At 52.6% G+C, this 14,306-nt stretch overlaps 1 protein-coding gene across 7 annotated transcripts in view; it reads right to left on the bottom strand.

Moving 5' to 3' along the window:
* The window catches only part of PAX7 (paired box 7), a 99,308-nt gene extending 88,185 nt beyond the window's left edge, over nucleotides 1–11,123 (bottom strand). For 2 of the 7 annotated variants that reach the window (XM_057416256.1, XM_057416260.1), the window contains exons 1-5: nucleotides 10,990–11,123; nucleotides 10,620–10,885; nucleotides 8,552–8,787; nucleotides 7,799–7,928; nucleotides 6,657–6,791 (exon numbers count right to left, since the gene is read on the bottom strand). In XM_057416256.1, coding sequence (XP_057272239.1) covers nucleotides 6,657–6,791; nucleotides 7,799–7,928; nucleotides 8,552–8,787; nucleotides 10,620–10,704 — 586 coding nt within the window. In that variant the 5' untranslated portion in view covers nucleotides 10,705–10,885; nucleotides 10,990–11,123. The remainder of the gene's footprint in view (nucleotides 1–6,656; nucleotides 6,792–7,798; nucleotides 7,929–8,551; nucleotides 8,788–10,619; nucleotides 10,886–10,989) is intronic. The other 5 variants (XM_057416258.1, XM_057416263.1, XM_057416257.1 and 2 more) reach the window with 3 other exon arrangements.
* Between the last annotated feature and the right edge of the window lie 3,183 nt (nucleotides 11,124–14,306).

Genomic DNA, 14,306 nt, shown 5'->3' with positions numbered 1-14,306 from the left:
AAAATATCATCATCACTTGCACCTTCATATTCTGCCTTGAGAACAGCTCCGGCTCTCGCCCCCCTCAGCTCTTCCCCGCTTCTCTCCCAACTCCACATGACAAATGTCTTTATAAACAGGCATTAGCTGACATCTAATTTCTTTTGTGGCAAGATGATGCCAAGTGCGAGCCCTCCCCGGTGGGTACCAGCCCCGGGTGGGGATGAGCTGGGAAAGAGGAGGGGTTTTGGGGAAGATGGGGAGATGCCGGGAGTGGGGAGGGACGCAGCAAACCTCCCACCCCCGGGAACGCCGCAAAGCCGTGTCCCCATCCCAACCTCTCCTCCCTCCGTAAGCTGCACCTGCGCTTCCCAACCCCTTAATTCCTATTTTTCCTGGGTTGATAGGGGAGATGGGGACAAGGAGCCCCCCAAAATCCAGCCCCCGAGGGCTCTGGATGCTCCATCTGCATCCTCCGAGCTAGGGAGGTGGAAGCGGTGCCCGGGGGGCAGCTCCCACCCGGGAACGCGAGGATCCCTCTTCCCATCCCCATTCGCTGCTTCCCGGCCTGGGACCCACCCGCCCAGCATCTTCTCTCCCCCAGTAAAACCCCACCAGAGCCTAAATCAGATTGAAGTTCAGGTTAAATAATAACCATTTTAAAAGGCAAAACCCGCTGCTGACCAGAAGTAACGTGGCAGTGAAACGGGCTTTTTCTTCTTCCTTTTTAATAGGCTCTATAAATATATAATATCTGCAAAGCTCGGGTCCTAAGAGGGTCCCTTATTTGCTTATTTCTTTTGTAGCAAACGTAATTTTTAGAAAGATACTTCCCCCCCCCCCCCCGCTTTACCCTAATGCTCGAGTAAGAACCTTACAGCTTTAAGGCCAGTGTTATATGTGCTTTAAAATCCTGCCATGTAAATTCCCCTGAAAAATTTGGAAAGCTTCTTGGAATGGGAGGGGAGCGGGGGGGGGGTTTGGGATGGGGGGGGGGGAAGTAACTGGGAGAAGGGGAGGGGGAGAAAGGGGAGGTTAATCCGGGTTTAATGCTATGATGCAGTCACAGGACCAGGGCTAGGCTGATTGTGTTATCTCTTCCCAACATTTGGGTCTCCCATATTTCACCCAGCCAAATAGCTGCGAGAAAAAAGTGCGTATGGAGGCACTCCTGACGCCTCAGGAAAATATGTTATTAATATCTAAATAACTTCCCAATACTGTCTCTAAATCTCCCCTTCACCACTCCAGATGATGAATTCGTTTGAAGTGTTCTCCCGTCTCATCTTTTCAGTCTCTCTCTCTCTCTCTCTCTCCCCCTTCTTTTTTATAACCAGGCTTATTTCAAACTGGTAAATATCTAATTCCTTTAACCACACTGCAGACACGTCTCTCCCCTCTTATATACAATTCTCATTTGGAGAGTGCCATATATACATGGCTTTATAAAAGAGAATAAGCCCCAACACAGCCTTAAACTATTTCTTTACATTATTTGGGGGTTAAGAGAGGGGTTCTATTTTTTTGGGGGGGGGCGGTCTGTTTGTTTCCGAATAACCCCCGCGCACACCTGGATCACACGTTCCCCTCACAGCCTTTCCTGCCGCTTAATTCAATCTCTGCCTTCTCTCTCCTGCCCAATTACGGGCGAAACCTCGGATTAGAACTAGACCTTTACGGCTTCCTTCCTCTGCGCCCCTATCACGGCATTCATCTCTCCAGCATCGCCAAATGTCTGCTTCCTACCCCTCCCAGGGCAATGTAATCTGCCGTCCACCTTCGAATTGGAGATTATAACGTCCCGAACGTATTTCCTTTCCCATCCGAGCTGAACCCCGGGCACCCCACTTGCCAGCCAGCGCTTCCGCTACCAGCATTCCCCTTTCCTATTCCTCGGTCTATGATTGAGCTGATTCTTCTCCCCCAAAGCAAAGCGGGGGGGGGGGGGAATGATGTAGGGAAAGAAAAAAACCTCAAACAAACCCTGGATCACAAACATCTCCCTTATATTATTTCACTCCCTACTGTATAATTGAACCTCTCTCCCCGCATCCTTGTCTTAAGTTTGTTTTTTAAAACGTCTTGTATTAGATTATACTCGTTTATTCCCCCTTCCAACCTTATCTCTCCTCCTCTCTTCTCTCCTTCCCGTCACACTTGATTTAGGAAGGAGTTTATCTTGCAAACATTTGCCTACTTTGTTTATGTAGACCAGGTTCTGCAGCTACTTGTTCCCAAAAGCCACTGTTTGCCTTTGTAATTGTTATCTGTGTTTATTGTTGTACCTCATTTGTCTCAGCTTTTTTTGTGCCATGTAAGCTCCGTGTGTGCTCACATCCACCCCCCTTCCTTCTCCCTCTCCCTGCCTCTTTTTTTCCCTTTTTTTTTTCCTCCTTTTCCCTCTTCTCACTGAAATATGCACAGAATAACTCAGCCTAAAGCCAATGAATTGCTTGACACTACCCTATCTCTTTCCTGCCCCCCATTATTAGAGCTGATCCCACTCGCAACACTCACAAATCCCGCCTGGGCTCTGTTTGATTAGATTGCCAACCTTTCGTAATCCCTTGATTTGATGAAGTGTCTCTTCCTTCCCCCCCCCCCCAGCTCCCTTCTAAACATACATTTACAGAGACAGCGCTTGTTGGTTTTAAATCAATGCAGATTGTTTGCTGATAAATTGACTCCGCATCTCCCCCCATCCCAGCTTGGGAAGCAAAACGCCTTTCCGGAGGCGGGTTCCCCACTTTCTCCTTCTCCCTTTCCCCCTAATTCAATTTGTAGGACCTTGTATAGCCAGTCCAGCCTCCTTCTGTATCCACACCCCCCCCCCCAATAAGTATCAATGACCGCTACGAAATTAAATTATCACCTCCAAACGTCCACATATCGCCCCCTTCAAGTTGTTGTTCACACTTGGACGCCGTTCCCATCCGCAATAAAAATCCCCCCTCCCGGTTTTCCCACTCGGGTTTCCCCATCCCGCGGGTGGGGAACGAAGCAACGATCGGTGGAAACCACTCCGCGTCGGGAAGCGGAGTTTGGCGAAATGAAGAAGAAAAGGAAATGAATGAAAACTCCCTGAATTCAGCCCAGGTATCACCCAACGGGCCCCCCCAGCGCCCCCTCCCCGCACCCTGCGAGCACCGCCAGAACCCTCAGCATCCTCCGCGGGCATCGTGCCCCACATCCCGCGGCGGTACAGGGGCACCAGGACCGGCTGCCCCACTCGTGATCGTGGGGTGACGCATGGTGGGGACACACACACGGCACACTTCTGAACTTCCCTTTCCTCCCGCATAACCCCAGCTCCCCCCTTTCGTCCGCGTCTGGTTGCAATTAATACGCCGCCAGAATGAGACCCCTCCTTGCTCCTCCCGCACTGAAGGCTGAGCACCTTCCCCAGCACCCCCTGAGATTTGGGGGTGCTCAGATTCCCCCCTTTTCCTCCTCCATCCCCATCGAACAGCACGGAAGAGCAGCGCATCACCCACTCGTGTCCCTCCCTAATAACCCCCCCCAGTCATAATAAATAACAACAGCCCCAAATAATAATAACTCGGTTTTAACAAGGATGGGGGGGGGGGGGGGAATAAATAAATAATAAAATAAGGGGGAAAAAAAATAAAGTGAAGCCTCATGAATATATGCCCAGGGCGAGCTGGAGTGAGCCGTTTAAAGATGAAAGTGCAAAGAAATAAAGGCTCAATTTAATCTGCCTTAAAACCCTTCAACTTAACGTTTGTGCTGGGAACTCAGAGAGTGAGTACTGATTGGGGATAAATACATTTCTTAGCATGCCTTGGAGCTATTACACCCTTCTCCAACACAGCTCCCTATTCAACAGCCACAGTTTTCATTACCAGCTCTAATAAGTCTTAACATTATTAAATGCCAAGCAGACGATAGAAAGAAACAGGCGCAGGGTGGAAGCTTTCTTTAACACTTAAAAAGAGAGAGCATTTAGGGCTGTCTTCCTCCGGCTCCCCGCAAGGAGAACCCGCAAATGGAGCAAAGGCGTTTGTCAAGAGGAAAAAGGCCAAAACAAAGTTTCTCCCCTCTCCCCCCATCCGCGAGAATAATACAAATGCGTTTAAACACACACACACACACCCACCCCCCAAACCCAACCCAAAGCCGAGCAGGAAAAGCGGAGCTGGAGAGCAAGTGGCAGGAGCGCGGTTGTGTTTTTATTTTCCCAAGGAAAATGGATGGGGAGGGACCCGCATCTCTAAAGAATATGATCAGTTTCGAGCCAAAACTAAAAGTCAAACCCGAGCCTACATTCACCGCCCCTGAGTATCTGACAAGTTAAATCACCCGTTCGCCTAATCGGGGCCATTGCAACTTTTCCGGACGTGAAAACACGCATCGACGGCGGTAAATTCGAGTTTCGTTTTCATGATTATCAGTTTCTAAGGGTTAGTTTTTAATCGCGTTGGATCTTGCTGCGATCGCGGCAGCGCTCGGCAGCCGCCGGCTCCATCCCGCTGCCGCGGTTGATGCTCCCAACCCTCTTGCCCCCAGACCGGAGCTTCTTGGGGGTAAATTTCCCATCAGAAGAGTCAGGACGCGATGGAAAAGGAGGAAAAAAAAAGGATTGGAAATATTAGGGATAAAGCGGGGTTTATCGGAAGGGCCGCGAGGGGAGCGCGGCTGCGGGGGTACCGCGGCGCTCCGCGGCCTCCGGCGTCAGGAATTTGCCCTGGATTCAAACCGAGCTGGTTTCACACAGAACTGAGGGACCGTGATTTATTTGTCCGCGATATTACCCATGAAGGGAGAGCGTTTCGGTTTGCTTATTGTCACGCGCTTCTGCCTGGTCTTAAGGAATCAAAAGCCTCCAGCTCCATCCCTACGCGTTTGAGTTTTGGGGGTGGTGACGGGGAAAACGCGCACGGACAAGAAAAGTAAATCAATGATCTTAAAAACTGCATTTTTTTCAAGTGATGAGGCTCGAATAAAATTAATCTCGAACCCCAAAATCCCTCCTCCCCCCCCCCCCCATATATAAAGTGACCCCGAAGTGATGGGGGGGGGAGCTTTTAGCGGACACAATAGCCCCGATTTGCAAATGAGCATCGCCTGTTTCCAAATCACAAGCAACATTTTGCAACGTCCAACGGCTCCCCTTTTTCCAACAGACGGTCCTATAATATTACAAAACTATCTAACAGCAGGGAGTTTTGAATAATTTATCTCCCTTTCTTCCCTTCCTCGGCCCTTTGTCCAAACTTTTTCTCCTCCTTGCCGAATTTTGAATGAGAATAGACAAGCCCTCCCTCCCCCATCCCTTTACTCCCGTTTTAAGGCAGCCCAGGGTTTTCCCCCCTTTTCCCCCTCCCCTTTTTTCCCCCTTTTTCTCTTCTTCTACTGTTTGCTTTTGTGGTCAGGAATCTTTTACTTATAAAGCTTCAATAGACTTGAAGGTCTTTGTAAGTGAAGTTCATCTTCAAGGTTGGAAAAAAAAGGGGGATCGGATCCTTAAATAAACCCCTTTTGTGCACCTTCATTTAAAACTCTCAGGAACGTTTGATGGCGACACGGAGAAGCTTTTCTTTTTGTGCCCTCCCGATATTTCCCCACTCACCCGCATTGTCCCAAAATAGGGAAAACTTTGCGGCTAGGGAGAAACTTTGGAAGCGATTCCCCCGCTGCTTCCCACACCCGGATTGGGGATGTGGAAAATACCTCTCATCCCGGAACTCCGACCGCCATCGCTATTTTACCATCAATTTGGGAAGAAAGCAGCCAACCCCAGTTTCCTGAAGCCCATCCCCAAGACTTGGATAATTGCTGTTTCCCCCCCCCAAAAGCGCTGAGCTCTGCTACACAAGGGAATAATTTTCTGCTTAAACCGATACTCCAGCTCCTCCCTCTCGCTGCTCCAAACTTCCCTCATCGATAAACCTCAAAAATGCCCCCTAAAACCAACGCCTTTCCCTCTTTTTTGGGGGGGGCGAAAGGGAGTCATCACCCCCACCGAGCTCGCCAAAAAGCAGATGACAAGTGCCACGTTGCCGCGCCTCATCCCTCACATTTACAGCCTTTAAGGAGTTTCATTTTTCCTCCCACAAGGTAAGTGCCAAACATGGGAGGTGACAAGAGCGAGATTTCCCCTCACACCAACCTGGCCTCATGTCTTTCATCAGGAACGCCACATTTATTGCCCCTGATGGGATTTGGGGGTTCAGACCCCCTATTCCCCCCATCCAAGGACTCCCCATCTCCCCTCCATGCTTCCCAGCGCGGGCGGCTCTGCGGCAGCGCCGATCCCGGCTCCTCTAATTGATATTGATTGGCCAAATCGGTCAACTGTCAGTTGGAGTTTCAGGGGACCACTTAGAAAGCAGGAGAGAAATCTGTTTAACAAATTCATTTAGGAATCAGAGATGCCTCCCACCCCCCAGCCATCTCCTTTCCCTTCTTATATATAATTAATCCAGAGCAAACCACCAGCAACTCTTCCTCCTGGGGAAGCATCCGCAGCCCGAGGGGCTGGGTACCACCATCCCCTCCAGGGCCCTGCGTCGCACCCTCGACTCCGCTTGCAGACAGGACAAATAGAAGAGGCTCTGAAGCCATCATCCCATCTTACTCTTGATAGGGGGGAACATGTCCCCTCTCCTCAATGTCCCCTCCAAGCCAAGCCCTGGGACACTCGCGGCCGCCTTTACCTTTGTCGCCCAGGATGCCGTCTATGCTGTGCTTGGCCTTCTTCTCCCCGTCTTCCTCCTTCTTGTCGCAGTCCTCCTCTTCCTCTTTCTTCCCGAATTTGATGCGTAGCACACGGCTAATCGAACTCACTAAACCTCAGACAGTCAAAGACAAAAAGGCAAGTATAAGCTGCCTGGGAAAGCGAGGTGGCAGCCGGCTGGGAAAACCCAAGCTGGGGCTGCAGGACTTGGGCAGGAGGCCTTGCGCACATGCAAAGGGCATCCACACCCCCTTTTCCCAGGGGTACACAACCATGCCTGGTCCTCTGTGCCCTCCAAAACACTCCTGAGGTCACCGAGCTGCTAAAGTGGACACCCGAAGTTGGATGCGCTCATCACTATCCCCCTGAGACTCCCGGCGTGAGCAGTACCCGCTTGTGCACAACAACCCCCAAGAGCATCACAGCCAGTGCAATACCCTGAGGCATACACCCCCTGGACTACAGCCTACCTTGTGACAGGGAAAAGGTCCCCAATACCCAGCTTCCACCCCAGCTCCAAATTGGACCCCGAAAGCTGAGTTCAGACCTGGGCCCTGTCCTGCTTTGGGGGAGATGTGCCCTACAGAGAAGGCTCACCCCCCCCCCAAAAAATAGAGGGGAGCTCACAGACAGGACCTAAAGAGCTCATCAGACCCCAAGCACATCCCTGCAGGCCCGATACCGGGATACAAGGTCGCTTTCCCTGGGCGATGGGGATCCCTTGCTGATGGAGATGCTTCTCTGCAACCCCCACTGAGCAAGCAGATCCCAACAGAACTACCGGGGTCCCTGTAACCCTGGATTTGGGGGCTGCACCCAGGCAGGCTCCCTCTGCACCGGGACATCCCTCCCTGCTTTCATGGGAGTTGGGATAAGTTGGGAAAACCGTTGTGTTTGTGTTTGTTTTCCCAGCAGACCGCAGGGTGGCCGGGGCACAACCCCCCTGATGTTTATTTGCTGCTGTGGCTTTGCTTGGGGTGATTTATTTTCCCCTCTCCTCTATCAAAGCAAAGGCCGAGAAGATGTTTATAGCCCCTGGAAACATTTTATGGTGGCAATCCTCAATTCCCTCCGTCTTCCTATGGGAATCGGGGTGTCCTTCTTGCCAAGCTGCCTTCTCACCTGAGGGCACAGTGCTCCGGTCGCAGTGCCCGTCCTTCAGGAGCCTGTCTCGGATCTCCCAGCTAAACATCCCGGGGTTTTCCCGTTTGTATTCCTCGATTTTCTTCTCCACGTCAGGAGTTGCAACCTGCTTTTGTGATCAAGGGACACCGGTGCGTGCCCGCGTGTGCAGAGAGAGGGAAAGGGGAGAGAAGAAGCGCTTTTAATTGAAAAGAGAAGCTGCTCAGCTCGGTTCAATCCTCCTTACCCTGGCTGCTAGTCTGGGGGGCCTGAAAATAGGGATCTGAAAGGGAAAGGAGGAAAAGAAAGCAGGGAAAAGGCCAAATGTTGGCCACCCTTTAAGTAGAGTCCCTGGGGAGCGCAGAGACCAGCCAGGATGGGTTTATCCTGAGCCTTATGGGAGAAGGAGGCAGGGAGGGAGTGCAGGGGATGCTTTATGTACACCCAGCGATTTATTATTCTCTAAAGCATCAGCTCTCCTCCTGCCCACAACCCCGGGGCCGAAGCAAATGCTTGAATTCACACCACTTGTTGCACATGGAGGGGGATAGCGAATCACTTTAAGTTATTCATAGCCTTCAACTCGGCGCCAGTTTCTACCCATCGGAGCCTGCAAATCGCAGCTTTATTAAAGCCCTTCCCTCTCCTCCCTCTTTTCCCTGCGTATCCACCTGAGAAACTTCTATCCCCCTGAAGAAACCTTCACTGTAACCTAAGGCGAGCGGTTCAGCTCGGCCCCAGCATTACACTCACCCTGGGCTTGCTGCCTCCGATGGCTCCGGGACGGATGGAGCCCGTCTCCTGGTACCTACAGAGGATTTTGGAGACGCAGCCGTGGGAGACCCGCAGCTGCCGGGAGATCACGCAGGGCCGGATGCCGTGGTGGGCCATCTCCACGATTTTATGACGGATGTGGTTGGGCAGCGGTCGGCCGTTGATGAACACCCCTCCGAGCTGGTTCACCCGGCCTTGGCCCAGCGGGGTGGAGACTGGAGAGCAAAAGAGGGGAAAAACCATCCCAACAGTTGGGAGGGGAAAAGTTAAAAGAGGGGAAAATCCGGCAAAACGGGGCACATCCCTCCCCGCACCTTCGGCTTCTCTCGGGGGTGCTGAAGCTTGCAAAGAAGGGAGGAACCTCTCACCCATCCCCTAGCCTCCGCGTTTATCATGGGGAAAGACTTTTCCCGTTGGTAGAGGGGAAATTGAACCAGCCCGTAGCCCACCACGCCGCTGAGCCCGTGTCTTCCTCTCTATATAATTCCTGTCATTCCACACCTCTGATTTAAAGGCTTTAACGTTTGGAGTAAGGAACGGTTGAAAACCGCATAGCAACCCCCTAAAGAAACTTCCCATTCCCCCCTAAAACCCACCCCACTTTTTGTTCCGAATTACAGCTGCTTCCAAGCAAACTTTCGGGAAATAACCTCAGGAAACACCCTCGAGGGGCTTTTGTCCCTTTTGATTTTTCCTGTGGTTTTGGAGGGGTTTGGTTAAGGCGGAACAAGCGCGGTACAAGCGCGGCTCCCCGACACCTTGTCCAGCGCATTCCCATCCGGAGCGGCGGCTCCTTAATCCCTCTCCCCAATGTATTTAATATCTCGCAATGGAGATCTTGCAGATTAAGATGATTTCACAGGCTGGAAAATACGGGAAGGGGAAAAAAAAAGAAGGAAAACATAGGGAAAAAAGGGGGAGCGAACTCAGCTGGGTAATTTGCGGGCAGGCTGGAGGGGGCGAGGGACTGTTCTTTATACAAAGAAAAGTCGATTCCAGAAATTGCCTCGCGATTTAACAAGAATCATGCACCACTAATTCCAAGTCACTCGGCCAGCACTCCCTGGATATATCATTATCGACAGATAACACTCGAGTGGCCAATTTTACATTCAAGAGGTACTAAAACCGCCGGCCGCTCTCTCTTTTCATTATTCCCAGTCATGTTGTGCAAATATTGTTGTAATCCTTTGATCCTTTCCCTTGCCGTCTGTTTTACTTCATTTGCTACAGAAAAGCACTTCACCAAATCCCCCCAGCTTGTGTGTTTTGCAGCCTGCGTGGTTTTGCCCAGGTTTGAGTTTCGCCACTTGATCACGGTCAGGAGGAAATTTCCCTGTTTAATAAATGCGGGGAGAAGGGTCCCGCTTGGATTTTGCCCTTTTTTTTACATATATGTAATTCCTGGTGTATGCCTGGAAATAATAACCCATAACGCAGGGAAAATATAATAAAGGAAAGCAGATGATGGGGAAGTGGATGCGCTGCGAGATTGGGATGACACTTGGCGAGGTGACAGCTACGAAGTTCCCCCCTGTCCCCTCGTCAGCCCCGGCCAAGGAGACCCTGGCTACAGTGTACTTTAAGGGTGTTTGGTTTTTTTCCGCCCTTATTTTCCCCTTGGAAAAGTGGAACACGACCAGTTCGGTTGCTTTTCCCCACCTTTGCGGGATGGTGGAAGCGTTGGGACATTTGCGGGTTGAAAAGGAAAAAGGAGGAAAGAGAGGGGAAAAAAAGGAAGAAAAGAAAAAAGAAGGGGGAAAAGAAAGGGAAAAAGAAGGGGAAAAAAAGAGAAAAAGAAAAGGAAAAACTAACCCGTGGGAACCTGCCCCCCTAAACCTGCGGGATGCCTGAAACTACTATATAAATAGGGGGGGAAATAAAGCAAATCCCGGTAATTTCGCAGGGATGGAGCGTTTACAGCGGGAAGGAGCTGAATATTGGGGAGAAGTTGGATGCTGAGGCCGGGACCCCCCCCCCCTTTCCCCCTGGTCCCCCCGAGGTGCTGGGGAAGGAGCAGTTCATTGAGGCGCTTTCCCGGACCTACCTTCCAGCGGGAAGCCGGTCCGAGGGTAGTTTTGCCCTGGAGCCGGGCGCATCATCCGAGGCACCGTCCCGGGCAGAGCTGCCATGGCGTTGGGGAGGGATCGGGGCGGCGGAGAGGGTCCGGTTCAAACCGGGGAGGGGAGAGGGGAAAGGGAGGGGGTACCCCTGAGCCCCGGGAGAGCCGAGAGAGAGCCGGGGCGGGGTGGAGGGGGTGGGATGCTGGGATGCGTCTCCTCGGAGCCGAAGCGCTTCTCTTCCAGCCCGCGGCTGCAAAACAAGGGAGAAATCTTTGCTCCAAAAGGGGGTCCAAAATGAAAAATATATGGAATAACGAGGGGGGGTGGGGGGTGGGGAAGGGGGGGGGCACCCACCAGCGAGTCTTCGTGAAGTTTTAGGGCTATGTCACGCCCGGCCTGAGCGGGCGCTCCGCAGGAATGTAAACCCGACTGCCGGGAGAGGCAGGCGCGGCCCAAGTTGCCTCGGAGCTGGGCTGGGCTTGGGGGGGGGGGGGGGAAGGGGGGAGCGAGTCCCCCCTTATTTTGTTGTTGGCTTCTTTTTTTCCTTAAGTGGTTGGTGCTGTCGCTTAAAGGATGCTGGTATTGGGGGGGGGGGGGGAAGGGAGGGGGGGGAGGAGGAGGAGGAGGAGGAGGAAGAGAGGGGGGAGAACGTCAGATGGAAGGTTTAGAAGTTGTTAAAGCGCCGAAGTTGGGGCGGTGAAGGGGGGGGGGGGGCGGGCGGCGATAGGCTCCGGCTCCTTTCCTTTATCCACGGCCGGGGAAGGGGGTACCAATAAGAGGCAGGAGCTTCCCAGCGCGCAGGGAAAGCAACGGGCTCGCCTTCGGTTGGATCGCTTTATTTATTAGCATCACTTTTAAAGATATTGTTATGTATAACGAGGCTCGGCTTCCCTTGGGTGGGAAGCTGGGGGGGTAAGGGGGGGTGCTTCCCCGGTTTGGAAATACATTGGGGTGAAAGAAGCGAGGGGAAAGTTTAGGGAAGTGGTGTGTGTGTGTTCATTTTTCTATTTTGTTCTATTTATTTCTTTATATAAATTGATTTTTTTTTTTGATGCCTAAAAAAGTTGAACATTAGTGCGCGTCCCAACGGGGTGAGACCGGCCCGGGGAAGGGGTGGGTTATAATATATATAATAGCATGGATAATAATAATAAATCTATAAATATTAAATTCATACCTAGAACGAACAAATTAAAAAATATCATAAATAAATAAAATACTAAAATTTAACACAATAAAATACCTTCCCCCCCCAAGCTTTTCCCCCGAGCCCTGCACCCACCACCTCACAGCCCGCTCCCCCCTAGGCGACGTGGGACCCCCTTCCACCCCATTCCCGGCCGTAGTTTGGAAGCCGGCTCGTCCTGTCCCGCTCGAACCCGGGCTCGGAGCATCTTCTCCCCCCCCGGCCGGGTCCGGGAGCAGCCCCCTCCACGTCCTCCGCCCAGCCCCAGGTATCTCCCTGAGCGCCTCCTTCATTAACATCCCATCTTTAATTAAGAGACAGGCTCGGAGCTGCTCAGCTGGTACCATGGGGGGGGATGTTTAGGGGGGGCAGCTCCGGTGCTCCCCGCGGTTCTCCCGCTCGCTGCCCGCTCGCTCGCCGGGCCGAGCTGAACAAATAGCCAATGTTTTCCCCCCAAAACAGGAGCGGGGCAGGAATCCTCCTCGCAGCGGGGCATGACGCCAGGGCTCACGGCCCCTTTTGTTTGCAGCTGTAAAAGGACTCGCCGTGCAAACCGCTGGAAACTCCCCCCCCCGCTCCCCTAAAACATCCCGGGGTATACGGGGGGGGGGGGGTGTTAAAGCAGCCACCGAAGCTTCTGACCCGGCTGGACCCAAAATGCGGTCCCTAAACCCCCTCCCTGTCCCCCCTCGAGGGCATCGCCACCCCTAATCCCCCCCTCCCTTCACCAGGGCTGGGTTTTGCTTTGAAATTAAAGCCCTGCCTGGACCCCTCCCAGTCCGGCCACATCTTCATCCCTCACCCTCTTCCTCCGCCGCCGCCAAGCTCAGCCTAACCCCGGCTGCGTGGCCCCGAGCTGGTTTTCTCCCGGTTCCACGCCTAAAATTCATCCAAACTCCCCCCCAAAAAAAGAAAAACACAACCAAAAACCGGACGGGACAGAGGGAAAACTGCCCCAAATCCCCGCAATACTGGAATTCTTTCCAAGGTGTCGAGTTGCTCCCAAAGTCTCCGCAGCCCCGGCGCTGCCCCGACTTCGGGGCTCCGGCAAACGAAAAGAACGCCTCTCTCCTCCCCAAAACCTCGGCATTCCCGAAGTTTTCGGCAGGAAAACCGCGGGTGGAGCCGCGCGGGACCGTAGCGGAGCCCCTCGGCCGGCGCCTTCCTCCAGCGCCGCCGTAATTCAATTATTTGCTCGGATGAAACGGGGGGAAAAAGCCTGGGAATAAAGTTGGGAATTCAACGTTTCTGCTCTCCCAGCACCGGGGAAAGATTAAACCGCAGAAGCCGGGGCCGGTCCCTGCCTTCCCCCATCAAACAGAGCAGTTGTTTCCCTCCCCAAACTGGGGTAAGATTTGACACTTTCAGGCAAACCCCTTCACTTTCTCCTCCAGCCACCACGCAAAGAGCTACTTTGATTTTTGTCATTTCTTTGGTGTTGCTTTGAATTCCAGGGATGCTCTGGCGTGTGGCAGCAGCCCCGAATGGGGCTTCGGGGGGCATCGCGGGGTGACCGGGGCTGTCACAGAGGGGGACGGAGGGGACACACTCACCCTCCTGCTGGAAAGCAATTTCACAAATCATTTTTCTAACAATTAAGGAGTGTGCAGGGGTGAAATGGCGATTTCACATGCGGATCGGGGGGCCGGGTGGTACCTGCGCACCCAAGCAGCCAGCAGAGAAACAGGGAACCCCTCTTTTAGCCTATCTTTAACATTCCCCCTCTTTTTCCCCCTTTCCCCCCGTGCTCTGCTTCATTACCCATGTTCACAAAAGAGAGACCCCTTCTTTTCTCTCCTGGGAGCAGCGAGCAATAGATTAAAACAAGCATCAATCAGGAAAGGAGCAAGTAACTGCTTAAAGGAACAGGGGCAGAATTCCTCCCCGCTTTCCCCCTTTCCCTGCCCATCTCCATGGTTTCCTAAGGTATGTTTCTGGTTGATAAATGCCGTACATCGCTATTCCCTTTGGAGAAACGGCTTGTGAAGCAGCCGCTGAAAGCCAACTCATAAGCAGAAGGGAATGGACTTGGCTTGATGTTTTAGGAGCATCTCTCCCCAGCATCCATCCCCTGCATCCTCTGCAGGAGGAAGTGGCTCCTCACGTCGGATACCTCCTCGGAGGGGGCTGACAGTACCCGGTGTGGGGGGGGAAAGGGGGCTCTATGGGCAATTTTCGACTTGAGAAAGATACACACAGGTTGGCTAAACCTGTCCCTAAAATCGCCGGAGCATCAGCGCTGTGCCGGCGGCGAGCAGCCCCAACCACCCATTACTGGTCCTCCTCATTCTCCTCAAGAGAAAGTCACACTCTTCTTTTTTTTCGGGATGCCATCCCATTTCCAGAGCCGTGCGGATCCAGGAATATGAAATCTCCTTAGAAGTCAAACGCGTCTCATCTGGGCGACTAAAACCTGCAGGTTTTGATCCCGATTTTCCTCTCCTCCCCTCCACAAGTAGGATGCAAAAGGAAAACCGCCCGGGGA

Source organism: Pezoporus wallicus, unplaced genomic scaffold (assembly GCF_028554395.1).
Source record: "Pezoporus wallicus isolate ANWC-B61680 ecotype Strahan unplaced genomic scaffold, APGP_CSIRO_Pwel_v1 contig_14547, whole genome shotgun sequence".
Lineage (NCBI taxonomy): Eukaryota > Metazoa > Chordata > Aves > Psittaciformes > Psittacidae > Pezoporus > Pezoporus wallicus.
This window is presented reverse-complemented; position numbering and strand designations above follow the sequence as displayed.